We start from the raw sequence: 17269 nt of genomic DNA on the forward strand, positions 1-17269 counted from the left end.
ATTTTTTCCCTCGGCTGTCTATACCTAAGACCACAGGAAACAGAGCATAGAGCAGTTTTTATCCCGCAGGCTTAGAAACCAAACCAGTTTATTTTCTTGGCAGTATCACTGACACCTTGATATGAAGTCTCTTCATCTTACCGTCCACTTGCTCCATATGAGAGCTACCTGTAATGCTCTGGAGTAGCAAGCTTAGTCCTTAGCAAAAGCATCCAAAGAAAGAACTCTTAAATATTTATTCCTAGCTTCTAGGAAAGGGAGTCATTTTTTGTCTCCACATGTAGGAGCTTTGTAACTCTGAAAAAACTTGCATTTCATGGCTCAAGACTATCATTTTCCTGATGGCAGGCTCTGGCTACCTTTTAATAATCTCCTCTTCTGACAAATTTTCTTCCTCAAGAGAGCTGCTTTTCCTCTAATAGGGCACTTACTGGTTATTTTTTTCCTTTTCAAATAGCCCATAATAATAATATTCGCAGACACAAAACATCAAACAGCTTCTGCTAACAGTGTCTGAAGCTATAGTATGATCTGGTTTCCTTATGAGTTCATTGTTGCTTCAGCATATGCCCTCTGTGATGGCAAAACAACAATGCTCCCATGTTTTGTTGGCATAACGTTTTAAGGCATGTAATCAGTTTCCAATATCTAGCAACCAGCCACTGAGGTAGCAGCAACAGCAGATTGCTGAAGTTTTACAAAAGCTGCTTGTGTAGCAAGTGAACAACGATAGAATTTTTACTGTATGTTATTTTTGACTATCTGGCCCAAACAAGTGCTGGAACAATGTCCTCGTGTTCTGGAAATGTTTGTGCCAAAAGATGGGATATACTGGCCTTTTGCAAGCAACATGTTTGGGTTATGCTGGTTTCCAATGGGCATTTTCACAATTTTAGTATTCATCGCTAAGCAGCATCAATCTGTAGTCCCAATTGCTCATGAAACAAGCATTGTTCAAGGGCCTAATAACTGCAAAAGTTAGAAGTTTCAGTGGTCTGTCCCTCTGTCTCTTGAACAACTAGATATGCAAGGATGGAAAAAACGCCACCAAAAGGAGGATTACAGCTGCTCTTGTGGAGAAGTGCCTTGGGCATGGCTAAGGAAACTGGGATTAAAACATCCATCTTGTTGAGAGCACATGGATTCATCAGGCCAGGCTCACTCTGGCAAGAGGGACAAAGCAGACAGTATTAGCAGACAGTGCCTTCAACCCTCAACCTGTTGTGATGTCTGCGTTTCTATCTAAGCAGCAATTCCACTCGCTAGCAAACCAACCTTCAGGGAGATTACCTTGTACTTGGAAGTATCCCAGTTATGAACCAGCCGTGCAGGGATGAGGAAGCTGTCATCCACATGGCAGGTACTGCAGTAATACCATCCACTGTAGCTGCACACCTTGGCCTTCCCATTGGACAAGCCTATGGAGCGCTGACAGCCTGGAGAAGGGAGAGGAAAAAAGACTGCGTTTGTACAACATGCCAGAGGTGCACACTCAGGATGCAGTAGGAAAAGTAATTATTCCCTCATCTGAGGTCTTTTTAAACAAACAAGCAAAAAAAAAAAAAAAACACTCCACAATCAGTCATTTCTCTTAAAAACAGATAAATAAATCTCTCTCTTCTTGGACTAGTGCTGATAAAAACATATACTAACTTGGGCATCTAAGACAAGGACAGTTCAAAGAGCAGTCACAGGGTACTTAGCACCTCTCAAGAAACAAAGGCAGAAGACCAACTGTGAAAGGATGGGCGTTTAAAAGCCACCGGCATCTGAGAAACATGACCTGAAGTCCGGACAGAAAATACCAGACCATGCTCCAGACAGCTCCCATTTCCCCCCCAGCAGAACGGCCAGCAGTCACAGCCTGGGGGAGCGCAAGCCAGCCCCTGCTGACAGCCAGACGCGATGCTGACTTGGCAGGTAGGACTTCACCACAGAACTGGCATGGACATGGCAAAGCACAGCCAGATCATGAATATTAACTGCGAGCAGCAGTCACACTGACTACAAGTACTCGATGACCTCTAGTAGTGGGGCAGATCAGTCCCCTGCATTAACTAATAAAGAAGAACTAATTGAGACCTCTTCTTCACCTAACCACCCGTTTTCACAAAACACATATAAAGCCACTGTATCTGACACCCTTCCCTTTCTCTCAGCTGTGTCTAAAATGGGCAAACAGGTTCAAATAATAAATATTAAAGTGGAGGGCTGGAAGACAGATGGCACAGTCACATTAAACTACCTGTTCAGGAAGTGAGGCTAAAAATGTTTGCGTAAGGCATAATGAGATGTCTGTGGTTGTTATTAACACCTCTTTCACACGGCACACGATGGTATTTCTGCTTTTCCTTCACTGCTAGTGTCCTCATGTGACATTTACAGCTATAGGCACAATTAGCACCAGAGCCCCTCTCTGGCACGTGCTGCAGGCTGCGAGTTTCTGCTGGAGCTGGTTAGTAATGCTGATTAGCAGAATCCTTGCACATTACTTTTACAGTAAAAATACTGGTTAAAGTTTCACAAGCAGAAGTAAACTGACTGCCTGCTTTTGTCACTATAACTGATTTAACGGTTGGACTTTTGGACTTGGTGATCTTAGAGGTCTTTTCCAACCTAAATAATTCTATGATTCTGTTTATTGTAATTATGCAACTTGTCTCAGAGAAAAAGTATTTATTTATTTTCCCCAGTAGAAGTTATTCTTATTTGGAGAGAGCTTGCAGCTCCACTACTGTAGTCACAAATTGAACTCCTCCTTATCCCCATTAGCTCATGCTACCATGTCCTCTCCGCTCTAATCAAAATCATTAGAATAACCTGACCGACACAATTAGTTCACTTCCTCCACTTCCACACTCCAGAGCCATTTGGCCACTGACTCTGCAATACACACTATCGAATAAATCAGTGTGGGACATGTCCTCTCTTTCTATCCACCCCACCTTTTTTTCCTGCAGTGAGGGTATGCAGTTTCTTATAAAATGCAAACATGAACAGAGTTCAGTTGATGAAATAAATACTTGAGCTAGTATTTCCTCCTTTACCATTCATAAAATGAGTGTTAAGCATAAGCACATATCAAGTGATATTACTCAAGATACATAATGCAAAAATGTGATCTCATCTGAGCTAATTATTAAAGAGAAAAGCCAAATATGACTGTAGATTGTTGTCATTATAGAAATATTTTTGTGTATGGTACACAGTGGCAGCACTTTTTGCAAGGCAGTATTTTTTAGGGCAGAAATGTGATGCAGATGTGCCTTTATACGGGTAAAGTCAAAACAAATAATTCAGCAATGTGTTACAAAACAAGATGACCTATGATTGTGGCTTGGGATCAGAATGCAGAAGCTAACAACCTCCTAGAGAGGCAGTTAATACCCCAAGCCTGTCACTGTTCAAGAAATGGACAGTGCTCTCATTAATATGCTTTAACTTTTAGTTAGCCCTGAAGTGATCAGGCAGTTGGACCAAATGATCTTTGAAGGTCCCTTCCAACTGAACTATTTGATTCTTTCCTAAAAACTTCATATTTCCCTCAGTGCAAAGCAAGCATTTTCCTGTCCTTTCTTTCCTTTTCTGTTCTGTACTTTTTTAAAAAATGCAATTTCCAGACCAGTCATTCAAAAGAATTCCCATGCAGTCCTGCTCCACAATGCTGTTATGCATAAAGTCAGCGGGCACACCTGGTAGTAAGCTCAGTATCAGTACTCGGTAGTGCATATAGAACTTTTCTTTTTATTTTTAAAATGTCTTAATACATCAAGGTGAAGGTTTTGAACAGCTGAAGAGACATGAAAAAACCAGTCCGGCTCATCTGACAAGATATTTGTCTATTAGCTCTGCAAGATGCTGGCAGAAGGTACACACACTGTTGCTATGGAGCCCATGTTTTTAAGAGCGCAACAGAGGTAAATCCTGCTCCTCTGGAAGGGAAACAGAAAAATACGACCCCTCCTCTACTCATGGAGCAAGATGAAGTAATACACAAAAGAGAGCATTCCTTGCCCTTTCCAAAGCTAAACAGGAGCAAGCCCTCAGAAAGGATAATGTTTGTGTTAGCACTATCTTGGTACAGCACGCTTTTCTGCGCCAGCATAGCTGAAAGAAGTGGTGAAGGGTCTAAGTCTTTCTCTTCACAAGATGCCTCTGAATTTGGTATCACAGAAAAGCAGCGTAGCATCAGTCCTGATGCCTCAACTGACTCCAGTTGAAGCATTCATTACATACAGCAATCCCCTCACACTGGATGAAACAGAGGCTGGTAAATGACACGCAGAGTTTTTTTTAGCTCAATGTGTTTGGGCCACCTGATGCAGTACAAGTGATAAAGCTGTGGCTGAATGTGACTGATGTCTCCTAACTCAACGCCATTAAAACTTTTATAAACATTCCCCACTAGCCAACACTTACCTTTCCGGGGGGTGAGGATGGCAATGGGACGGGACGCACCAGTTTCACCTAACTGCTAGTGCACTCCCTGCCACTCCACAAGCTGCTCGTTTGTCTTAGCACCCTAGCTCCTCTTAGTTAGACTGATGGCAACAACATGCTAAACTCCAACTTCTTAGCTTTGAATTGTCATCATCCTAAATTGAAATGTTTGTAGCTGAGAAGGCCCTATTGTAAGGCCCAATATCCTACCATCTCCTAGAGCCAGAAACTTGTTCCAGTCTATGACGAGAGCTTCCTCTGGACATGACTGACAAAGCGCAGAAGTGCTGGGGGCCTTCCCTCCTCCTCCTGCCCGCAGAGGGCTATATGCAGCGCGTAACAACTGAAGGTCTCTGAGGTGAGGAGGGTCTCAGTAGGCAAGCATGGCTTTATAAGGAGGAGGAAGTGGAAGAAGTTTCTACCCAAGCAGCATGCATTGCTTTCTCCCTTATTCCAGTACTGCTCTGAGTCCATGCTTCTGTTTCTCAGAAATGCATTTTTACACAGAGTATTTCCCTCTGTATGAAGTATGGTGCTTCATATCTTCGAGTAAACCATATTCTGCAAAGCTACATAGCAATTGTACGGTAGAGGTATTTTAGATGGGAGTGTGGCACAGGCACCTACATTTTCCCTTAACTTACAAGCACTGCTTTTGGAAAATCACCATCCTTTCCATCCCTATCTGTTGTGATTCATAATGATGGCTATTTCTACAATTCTTTCAAATCAAGTTATCAAAGCACTGATTTTCTTTGATGTTATGCAGTTCAAAGTGATGTAGTGTGACAAACATATTTCTGTGGCATAGACCACTTATGCTACTTTGCTTTTTTTTAAGATGGGTAAAAAATGAGCAAGAGGAAGAGAAAAAGAGGAGGAGGAAGGAATAGCACATGGCTTAACGCCCTTGGAAATCCTGCACCTGGCCATTCAGGTACATAAACTTGCCATCGTGTTTACCAGAAGCAAAACTAGTACAGATTCCTGGCTTTAAACTCTTCAGCATCCTTCCCTGCAAGGCGGTCAGATGTAGCCAACCACCTCAGAGATCAGTAACACAACTCAGCTTTTCCTGGGGGGAAGGGACCATTTTATGTTTGTAGAAAAAATACTTGCCTGTAACTAGACAAAGCAGCTTCCACAGGATGGGGGAAAAAGCAACACTACTTTCAGCAATCTTCTCTCACCTATTCCTAATGCTCATACAGATTATTATCCACATAACATCTGTACAAAGGTCTGGCAAGCCCTGAGCCTAGAGTGAGAAGAATACTCTAAAATTTACTATTACCCCAAAATCATCCCTACCTTAAGGATGTTATAGAGCAAGCTACAGATGGAAAAAGCGTGGCTGTCGGTATACTGTTAGCAAAGTGAGGGAAGGAATAATCCCAAACCTTTCATCACAGAAAATATAACAAAACAGCACTAGAATCAAGCAGAGAAAAGAGGGGTTAGAAAAAATAGCAGCAAGAAAGTGCTGCTGGGCACAGATGAATCTCTCTCAATGATAAATCTGTGAGCAGAGCAGGAGTATCAACATCAAGAGGCTCATCTCCAAACGTTAAGACTTTAGGAGGAAAGAATTACAGGAAGACAAGGTTAAAATACATACATATATATATATATATATATATATATTTAACAAGTCTCTCCTTGACTTATGGTGGTGGTGAGGAGATAGCATGGAGGAGGAATCCAAGATACTTCAATACAATTCCTCTTCTGCAAAGTATAGAAAACACCACTTCTGCCACTTTCAGGGTGGTGCAGAACTCTTATGGTCATGGCTGACGCAGAAAACTTCTTTATCCAGATACCTTTTTCTTTATCTGTCTAGCAAGAAAATACTGGAGCAAGCTACAGACTGAAACAGAGAACGTGGAAGACCAAACTAGAATTAAGTACACAACTGTTTTCCTTATTCAATAAAGTTCCTTGCTCAGTATCAGGAAAAAGCAACTCCCTCATGATTGTGTACCATAATTAAATCTGTGACAGATTAGCTTAGAAGCTAATTCATTTAGAAACAACATACAATATGAAGAAAAGAAAATCACCCACGGACTTCAAAAGGCTTTCAGCTTGATTAAGCCATAGAGCAGACTAAGCAGAAGGTGCACAGCAACAAATTTTTTAAGTGTTAGAACAGACATACAACATTGCTGCTTTGCACAAACAGAAAGAGAAGGTGAGAATTATACTTTAGTTGCTGGCCTTATGTTTCTGTGCATCTGCCCTAATTCACTCCACCATGGGAACACTCAAAATCACAAGAAAGACAGAGATACAATCTTAGCTCCCCCTGTGCCTACCCAGGTTTGAATTTGCATCTACACTTTGTCCTTTTCAGAGCATTACTTTTTTTTTTCCACAGCAATTCTATTTCTAAAGAAATAATCAAAACTCCTAAACCTCTAAGCGAAGTCTGATCTTCTATTCACCTTGCCTACTATTCTCTGATCTTACTGACTTTTTCAAAAAAAGCTAAAAGATTAAAGGCAGAAATTTTTCCCTGTTGAAGCCATGTGGGTTTGACCCTTATCCAGTTGCAATTACCTAAGCAGTATATAAATCCCACATTATTTACTTCAGCAGAATACAAACTCTGCTTTAATTATAATCCATACATATCAGCTTCTCCAGAAATAAGAAAGTGTTCATTACTCCCCCATTCCCAAATTTTATTTTTTTTAAAGTAGATAGACTCCAAAGGCCTCCTGAGTCTATGGAAACCCTGACCATTAGTTGGAGCTTAAAACTAAGCCCTAAATTAACAGCCTTCCCAGCTTCACCAGTGCCACTTAAAGATATAATGCATAGCCCCGTTCCCCACAGTCTCCAAGACAGATGGGACGGATCAGCCTCTAGGCACCGAGGCCTTCTTCCCAGCAGTGACAATTGGTTTAGGTAGTCATCCGATATTTAGACTGCTAGGGTTAGGTGCAGTAAACAACATCCTTTAGGTCAGTCATGTTGAACACACAGGTCTGTGACCCTCTCCAAGAAGATGAGCAATCAAAGGAACAACCGCTGGAGGAAAAAAGCCAGGTGACAGCACGCACAGGTGCACACACAACATTCCGTACCTATTATCCTTATGCACTGCAGAAGACAGCATACAATCATGCTGCAGGTTACACAGCTAAATTCCACCTTCCCAACAAAACTGATAGTAATTAAGCCCCACAATAAAACACAGAAAAAAACATGAATGTCAAAGTCTAAGATCACACTTCGCAATATATAAGTCAGGATTAAGACTTCATCAACAAATCAGGACCCAAAATACCAGCTGTGTTTCTAATGGCTGCAACAAAACTTCACTTTTAGAAACTGGCTTTTTATTTGCTTGGATCTCCCGACTTGAATTTCAACAGAATACAGTTTTTTTCACCTTTAGTGTCAAATGCTAAGGACAGCCAAGATGCCATTTTTCCCAAATAACTTGCTCTGAGGGAATTAGAAGCAGTGATAAAGACACGCTTCACATGCAGCTGTGGCTTGTGACTCTTCTAACAGATGCCCAGTTTGCATTCTCCCCGGTGCTTTGAAAAATGTCTTTCTCCTCATTCCCAGGACCACAGCACTGACGAAGAATAGCACACACCTCAAGTAATTTGCCGTTCTTTCCCTGTGTCCCTACAGGATTATTCTCTGCAATACGTGGTGCTTTGCTGAGATTCTGATGCGCTCCCTGACAGAAGGGGATGGGAGTACCCATGGAGGGACTTAGTGGCAGGAGCTGGTAATTCACCAGCTCTTTAGTCAGGGATAAGGACTCAACACACTCTCTGGGCCAACTCTCGAAGCCTGTCAGCTAGGAGTAAGCTGATGATTTGAGGATAATTAGTAATGGTATTCCTAATCTTACAAGTCATCACACTCATGCTTGGTTTTCAACGCTGAAGAAGCAGACGAGAATACAGAGCAGGCCAGCCATTTGTGTGATCAGAGCTAGCGCCAATGTCCGCAGCTGCTGCCAGGTCATTTAGCAGAAAGAGTCTCTACTTAACTCAGTTTTCATTCCTGCTCTGCAGTTAGTTTGAATACCACTTAACCCTGCACTGTTCACTCATTTACTTGCACTGAAGGCTTCTGGTTTGTGGAGCTTCATTTACTTGATACAGTGACTATTAACATACCTAGAAATCATCAGCCCTGTTTCTGTTCAAATACACAGCTGCTTTTGTACCTCCTTCTAACATGAGCAGTGGCTGTGAATTGAGTGCGGATACATATTCTTCGCCAATGTTAGTCAGCTGAATTTCTTCTTGGTCGCACATCACTACCACAGCACTACCTTGAGCACACGCACGGCTCAGAGTGATGCAGCTCAGGTATGTACCAGAGTCCATTGACACTGCAGAAGGCCATACGCAGAACCTGGAACCCTCCTGGCAGCTGGCCTCTGGTTTATTCTCTAACTTCTTTTACGTTCCTTCTGATCTCATGAACATGTAATAGTTTTGCCAGTAATACACTGCTTTGGCATGTGAGCTGCCTTGATTGATTTTAAAGCTGCTAACCCAACAAATGAGGTCTCTTGTGACATGATCCATGTGGAACCTCTGGGATCTCCAGAGAAGAATTTGCAGAGTTTGGACCTTTCGGGGCTGAAAACACTGCCACTTGTCCAGATGTAGTTTTTACCATCCTGACACGGATGAGACTTAGACATTCAGACTTCCTGTTTTTGATAGTCTCTTGTTTGAACTTTACACTAACACATTCATCAAGACATACAGGTGGACTGGTTTCACAGGACAAATGGACCAAAAAAAAATCAAAAGTTCATTGGGGGCAGTAGAATTAATACTTAGCACCCACAAGCCTGGAGGAAACAAGGCACAGCCAAGGAGAAACACAGAGGCTATGCTAAGTGTAGGTAAATGCTCATATACAAAAGAACTGAGCTTGTTCTCCCAGCACCATGGGTAACAGTAAAATAAAAACCCACATATTTTATGTTGGAAACAAACAAACAAACACCACCAACAACTTGTTGAAAACCTGCAGAGTTGTTCACAGACAGATTAGAGTTATAGGGTCACCTATCCCAATACTTGGAGCACCCCTTAAACTTCCCAGGACAAATACACACGTTTATCAGCCAAACCCCTGTTCCAGCTTTTCTGCCTGCAGGGCTGAGGCAAAGAAGTTAGTACAACACCAGTTGAGGATTGCAAAGTGCATGTAGGGGTGCAGGACCAGCACTGAACTGGCCAGGTACTAATCTAAACTGCCCTTATAGGCAGCACCAGGCCAACTTCAAGCCAAGTCCTATGAAGGGGAAAATCCCACTGTGAAGAAGCCAGCCAGATGCCAGGAAGGTGAAGGACCTAACTGCTATGGGCTTAGACAAAAGCTAAATGTTTTCACTGCCATTTCCCCACAGGCAAGCCATTTTAAAACTGGAATGAAGAGCTCACTTACCTTACCTCTGAAAATTAAATGGCTTCTGTGATCATAACTGATCAACAGTAAGAGATTTAATCAACTCAAACAAGCAAGAGACACCATGCAAGGTCTTCTGATCTCTGCCCAAATGAGCTGTCACATGATCAAAGGCACCTTGGACAATCAACTTCATGTTTTGAAACATGCAGGTCCTCCATAAATGAGGTACTCCCTGCTACACAAATTCAAGTCACCCCTGCCTAGAAACATTCTTCCCACCCCTCCTAACAAGTCCGTGGCCTTGTTTAGACATAGTGTATTTTCCAAACACTACTTTAGCCATAGACAAGGGTTTCTTTTTGCTCAGCTGGTTTTGGCGTAGCTCAGGAGAAGATAAGGGTTTAGAAACACCACTGTTACCAGTTAAAGTTTTACTTCTGAATCAATAGAAACAGGGCCTGAAAGTGACATAGAAGACCGGAAGACTGTGGTCTAAACTAAAGCTATTTAAATAATAAAACCTTTACAATACAAAACACATTCTTAGGGGACATTACAAAGTCTCAAGGCAAAAAGGCAGCTGAAGACTTGGAACAAAGAGATCAACTGAAATGAAAACAAGCACAATGTACTTGCAGCACTTAGAAAGCACAATCCTAAAAGCCCTGGACAGGTGAGAACAATTGTTATGTGAAACTAAACAAGTGAGGAGAGTGCTGACAGCTTTCCAAAGGACCTTCTTGTATTTTAATATTGTGCCAAGTTTGCTAAGATTTGTCCCCTACTACTTCTAATTCAGCGACTTGCTGCTATCTAATAGGTGCTGTGTATGATGACAGTTCACAAGGCATTTGCTAAATTCAAGAAAGGTGCACCCTTACTTTTCAACTACTTGTTTTTTGGGGGGAAGTTGAACTAAGTCAACATTGCATCTGGCTTTTTTTTTTTTTTTTAAATCACACTTGCTGGCTTGCAAACTATTAGGAAAACACTTTCTTTTTATTAAGAAAAACAAAACCAAAAAAAAGTTTAATTTTACCCTAGCAGGAGGTGGTTTTAGACCAGCGGAGTGAGCAAGAGTAGACACTGCACGATCTGGCATGATGATGTTATGTTGCGCTGAGCCCTCCCCATCTACTCGCAGGATCACAGCACTAGAGGCAGAGCGACTCCTTGAAAGCCAACAGCTTTCCACCTGCTGCTCAGTCTGACAGGGCTGCAAGCTCAGGAAATAGCCCATTTACTAACCTTGGCTTCTCTGCTCCTGGTATTCAGTTCAGCCAGCCAAGTCAGTGGTGCTATAATAGCAGTATTTATCCTTTTGGCAAGTGAGGAAACACAGAGAAAGCAGGGAAAAAAAAGACAGAAGGCACCCCAGAACAGGAGTGAGGAAAGCCACATAGACAAAAGAGTGCAGAGCACATTTTGCAGAAGGCAGAACTCCCACATCCATTAGGACGTGCTGTCAAAGCAACAGGCATTCCTGGCAGACGCAACTGACCACTGAAAAAATGTTTGTTTGTTTTAATAAAGAACAGAGAGGGAAAAAATAAAAGGTGAAAAGAAGGAGAGATGTTAAAAGAACAGGAGCTATGCAAAAAAAAACAGGAGGCAGGGAGAGAGGCTGTTTGTCTTTTTCATCTACAGAAAAGTGAAGACACAAGCCAAGGGAAAACCAATAGCACAGGCCGCTGGGGAAATCTGCTCCTGACAGACCTTCAGAGAAGTTCCTCCAGGACAGACAGATGCCCTTCCCCGGGAGCCCGTAGATGGCCAGACAGGGAGACAGCTGCCACCAAGTGCCACCTCCGCCTGCAAGATGCTGCACCTGCCAAACACATGTTTTGATGGAATCTCACCCCAAATTTGTAATGTGAACAGTTTGGGGATTTCTCTTGAATCCTGTTGAAATAAAGGAATAAAAAGTAAAACCAAACAACAGATCATCCTAACAAGATGTGTCTCATTATCTACATTACTAAAAAACAAATCATAAAGCCTAATGTTTACAAGCTTGAACGCAGAACCAACTTTCACTTCATGCCCATCTGAGGACATGAGTTAGGTCCCTCTAAAGTCTCACCTGAGCAGATCAGTGCTCACAAATGTCCCTGCAGCTTAGAGCCCCTAACACTTCCCACGGGAACACTGGTAATACCCCACACAACAGCCTCAAAGCAAGATCAAGCCTGCAGTTATGTGAACATATGAAGTACAGAGGTGGCCGCCATTCCAGTGCCAGCAGTTTCTAGCTAACTCAACTTTCCAAAACGTATTGCTGTTCAATGCCAAAAATATAAATAGTCACAGCAAAAGTAAAAGGGTCTATAAAAACACATCTCACCACTGTTAATCAGTAGCCTGTTAGTTCATTTTCTGAGATTATGAGGAATAATGTCCTGCCTTCCACAGTTAAGAGAAAATTAGAAACATACAGAAAGGCTTTTGTATCTGCTGACCAAGCAAAAGACAACTTTTTCTCAGGCTACCCTGCTGACTCCAGTGTATCAACAGTTTGTCCCCCAGCCCCATGACTACATCTGACACCACCGCCCTGGCTTATATCACGAGTTGAAAAGTGCTAGTCAGACTCCAAGATAAACTTGTCAATAGTGAGGTGCAGACATTCTTCCCTACCTGCTTGTGAGTGTCAGCTGTTTGTCTGGGAGCAGTCCCTTGAAAAGGTTTTACTAAAGCAGAAAGGGAAAGGGGGATGCAGAGGGCAATTCAAACAGAAAAGAGAAAAAAAAAACGCAGAGGGGAACCCCACAAAGACTGCAAAGAGGAGAGAAAAAAAAAAAACACCCTGTCCCCATCAGGTCCTCCCAACAACCTTCTTTATCAGAGGTTCATTGTCAATCAATTAGCCAAGGCAGCAGGGGTCTGTAGGAAGGGGGGTAGCTTGAGAGACAATGGTCTGCCCTGTTGTATTACTATTTAATCACTTTTCCTAAATAAATAAAGCAGCCCTGAGGCGCTGTCATGTCAAGGGAATTTATAACAAAAAACCCTTCATTTTTCATTGGTCATTACTTTTCCTTCCCTCCCACCCCTGCACGACTAGAGAGGGTTATTACTGTAGCCTTAAGTTCCATCTTTGTGTTGCTTGCCTTTGATTCCCACTCGGACCTTGCCACTTTCTGGCACTAATTTGTCAGGCCGAACAAAGGAGGGATTTGTACCTCCTGTAAGGTCTCAATTAGGAAAGGCTTCTGCTGTATTATGTGCCATTGGGACAGGACACAAAGACGGTAATTACAGGAATTTGCACTAAATGGCTGAAGAATTCACAGCAAAACTTTTCTTCCTCCCCCCTCCTCATCCTTTTCCAAGCTTACCCCTCCCAGTAGCCCTGGGGAAAACTGCTCTCAATGCCTGCTAGATGTAATTACCAACAGCAGGCCCCTTAGGTTAAACAGCAGCCCACGCAGGGGAACAGCACAAACTGCCTGCAGGGAGCAAGGTACAAGCACAGAGCCTCAGCTTGCTGGTGTGCCTCCAACGTCTCCTCAGCACAAGCTCTTCTGAACCAGACAAGATTTCCCAGTTTCTCCCAGTTATAAGTATTCATTTCTTTGTGCTGCGGTAACAGCTAGAAGTTCCAGCTGACTCTTAAAGACCAACTCTGAGGGTCTCAGGGCACACAGCAAAGGGCGTGCTCCCAAAGTGCTGTGTATCCCCAGCCTCTGGTGCAGGTAGTCCCACTGGCCTGCTTCTCACAGACTCATCACAATTTATATTTTTCTGAGCAAGCGTTTTTGTTCAGTTCTGCAGACTAAAAGTAGCCCACACGAGCACTGGGAATGCCTAACGTATGTCAGGAAAAGACTCCATGCAACCCTGGCCCAGTCAGAGCACTTTATTTTTGTGGGGAACACAAGTGTTCCATATTTGGGAGAGAAAATCCACTCTTTCCTACAGAAAAGTCTCCTCCCCTACCATATAACGCAACACTAAAACCTATTTCACATTGTAAACACACAGTGTTGTCATCCTGGGACCTGATCCTGTTGGAAATCATCACTGGATCACTGGAAATGACCATTTGGAACTCTCCTGAGCCTCAGTCAGAAGATGAAGCAAAATGACAAAATCTTCCTCTCCTGAGCTTTGAATGAACAGAAATGAGAAGAAAGGGATAAAGTTTGAATACAATCTCGGACACTGTCTTAAAAAGGAGCTGTTAATTCTGCAGTCTTCTTGGCTTTCACAAGGCCTGTCTGCTGGGTAACACAACAGGTTGGATCCATCTCGGGGATGCTTATTTGTCCCAGAGTCCCCCTGATGCTTTCATTCTCACAACTGTCCTTAAAGGCAAGACATCTCTGTTGTCTCTGTTTTAGAGGTAGTACATTTTTTTTAAGCTCTTAGGTACCCAATGGAGTTCAGTTATTGTAGTACCTGGACACCTTCAGTTTCAGCAGGAGTTTGGCACATAATACAAGGAAAACAAGACGTGAAGTCACAGAGAGAGTTTGTAGCCAAGAACAGAATTAAATTCAGACAGAAGCCCAAAAGACATGACCAAACTGGTAACTGCAGTGAGGCCCACCTTCACCATGCTCCTGCTACCAAAGAAGTAGCGTACACTGTGGAGAGGTGAGGAGGCACATGCAGGTGACCACTATGGAGCGGCAAAACCAGATGGACCCTTAGCCAGCTCTGAGGGCAACTCCATGTTTCTGGGCTTCAGATCTCCCTTGGCAGGGATTCAGGCCAGCCAGCTGGCCCTGGGCCTGCAGAGACCCCTTCCCCCAGAGCCATGTGTGGTTCCAGAGCAACAGGAGACCCCCACATCAGACAGCTCCCACCCCAGGGCAAATGCAGCGCCTTAGCAGCTTCCCTTAGAAAAGAAGAAAACCCTACTGAAAAGCTGTTTTCTGATGCAGCTGGCAGTTTTAAGTGAGTATAACTAAACTTAGTCACAGAGCTCAATTTTGGCACAAGTTTCTCAAATTTGCTCCGCAAAGGTGCCTTTACTAAAGTAAAAGGACAATGAACTGCATTCACATGAGTTCACTCTCTTTCCCTTTCACTCCCAAACAGGATAAAATCATGCTCCTGCCTAGGACTAGAGTCAGCATTCAAACGATCTGAGATTTACAATTAGATGCAGAGGCTTCAGGTCATGTTTTCAACTCTGCTTCAGGAGAAGAACGGAGCGGGTAAGTTCATGCCTGAACCTCAGAGTATGTGTCTATAGAATATGTGTTGCTAAAAGATGGTATGTCAGGGAAAGCATAGGCATGGCTTTGAGAAGTGTCCCCAAAAGGTTCAGAACTTAAGTGGAGTTCCAAAAACAAATTGAAGGAGACACAATAATAAAAAGAAACACAATTGCTTGATGTTGGACACGTGTACTATCCAGAATTCAGACCCCTTTAATTCTGGATCACCTTTCCAGACTCCTGAAGCAAGAAAACAGCTCAACTGCCCTGTAAGGAAGCCCTGGCCCACCTATGTATGCCATGCGTGCACGGTCTAACACTTCAGATCTCATCAAATGCTGCTGAATCCCTGTATATCTTACAGGTTTTTCTCCACATTTTAGAGAGCAAAGAAACACTAACACACCAAAGCGTCTATGGCTGCAGTAAGAGGCAGGAGCAGCTGTATGCTGCTAAAACAAATATAAGCTCTACCAATTGACTTTTTTTTTCCCCTGCAGAAGGTGAGTGGGTGCAGATGCTGCAGTCTGGTTGCTTACCTGCACACTTGAAGCTCTGAACTGTGAGCCCTCTCTCTAGAGACAGCGTGGTCAGGATGCTCAGGAAGCTGGTGGTCACAGACTGGCGCTTACTCTTTCTAAAATCATTTCCAAAGGGCCGACCTCCAGGTTTGTTCCGAAGCGTGACCTGCAGGTTCTGACCTAAACTTCTAGTGGCATTGGCTGCTGTTCTCAGTGCCTCCATCCACTCCAAGGCCCTCTGACGGGTCTCTGCTCGCAGGCGGAGGACATCTTGAGGAAAAATGACCTGAAAGCAAGAGTCACAGCCATCCTGAGTATCCGTCTGGACCGACAGGCACACATCGATATTGTAGCTCATCAGAGGATCTTCATCAAGCCTACCCGGTTGGAATGCCATGAGATAAGACCTGTTCAAGACAAAAGTAAATGCCTTCCAGTTATTCTGGACAGTTAACCTGTAAAGAGTCCCTGATTTGAGAATATTTTGGTACTCTTTATTATTTTCAGTTAAATTCATGGACAGCAAAAGTTCCATGGGCTTCTCTACCAATCCATTTGTTTGAGAAAGGTCACTGCTATTGTCAGGCTTTGGCACATTCTCCAGTTTCTCCTGCTGTCTTGTGAAAGTAGACACAGAAGCACGCACCGCTTCCCAGAGTTTCCGTCCCCAGTCCAAAGCCTCCCATGGGGACTCCGCCTTCAGCTGTAGCTGAGAGCTGTCTGACAGGGCAGCGTCCACCACCTTGGCTTCAATGCTACCAGTAACAGTGACCCTTTGAAAATGGATGAGCGGATACATGGTGGGAAGAGTCTGGTTGCCACTGCTGTCCAGGCAATACAGGTACAGTTTGTATGGGGAGAGCTCAGCGTAACAGGTTTGCCAGTAGCTGTCATTGTTTCTTCTAATTTCTAAGTATCCCTTCTTCAGAATATTTGGAAACGTTGTCTTGTGTTCTGGAGGAAACAAAAATAGAACATTACCATTAATTCTTTCATTTCACTTTGCTCAGTCATTCTGGCTTATACATCCCTCCTATTATGAACATATTCTGAGACTAAGATCATGGAAATAGCCTTAACTCAGTAGGCTATAATTATCAAACACAAGCACTGACTACCAAAAAAAGCAGCATTTCCTTCCCCAGAGATGCTAAAACACTACAGAAAGGGGATGGGGAAACAGTGACAGAAACACCAAGCAATTTTCCATGTCCGGCAGGGGGCAGCCCCGGCCTCACCTCCTGGCCTCTCCGGGCACTCCGCACGCAGCCTCACCCCAGAGACGGCCATGGGCAGTGGGTTTTTTTGGGGGCTTTTTTGCGTGACCTGGGACCAAGATGTTTTGCGTTGCTCTTTTTACTAGAAAGGAGTTATGTTGATTTATGCGAATTAGGCTCAGGGCCTAAAACTGAACAATAACAGGCTGTCCAGGCTCAAAGCCACATATACCTAAATGTCTCAGCACCGCTGATGTTTGGATCGGACCCTTTCAAAAATCCTGGCCCAAGGCAAAGTCAAGGAGAGCTTGCTTTGTGCTGAGAAAACCAGCCAGTGTGGGCACCAAAGGAATACAAATTTAGGAGTTATCTAAAGCATTGCTGAGCTTTAAAGCAGGTTTCAGTGCAAAATTTGTTCCAACCTGATGTGCCCTGCTTCAGCCACTGTCAACACTTGTGAGCATCGTATTTCTACCTGGGCTGGACATGACGGTCTATGCAAGTTTTGTTAGTTCCTGTA

At 43.4% G+C, this 17269-nt stretch overlaps 1 protein-coding gene across 6 annotated transcripts in view; it reads right to left on the reverse strand.

The window, feature by feature from the left end:
* Nucleotides 1–17269, reverse strand: part of PLEKHM3 (pleckstrin homology domain containing M3) — a 159095-nt gene that overhangs the window by 111601 nt on the left and 30225 nt on the right. For all 6 annotated transcript variants that reach the window (XM_083842255.1, XM_083842253.1, XM_083842254.1 and 3 more), the window contains 2 exons: nt 15551–16486; nt 1291–1436 (listed from right to left, as the gene is read on the reverse strand). In XM_083842255.1, the coding sequence (XP_083698381.1) occupies nt 1291–1436; nt 15551–16486 (1082 nt within the window). The remainder of the gene's footprint in view (nt 1–1290; nt 1437–15550; nt 16487–17269) is intronic.

The sequence above is a fragment of the Anser anser genome, assembly GCF_964211835.1.
Source record: "Anser anser genome assembly, chromosome: 6".
In the NCBI taxonomy this organism is placed as follows: domain Eukaryota; kingdom Metazoa; phylum Chordata; class Aves; order Anseriformes; family Anatidae; genus Anser; species Anser anser.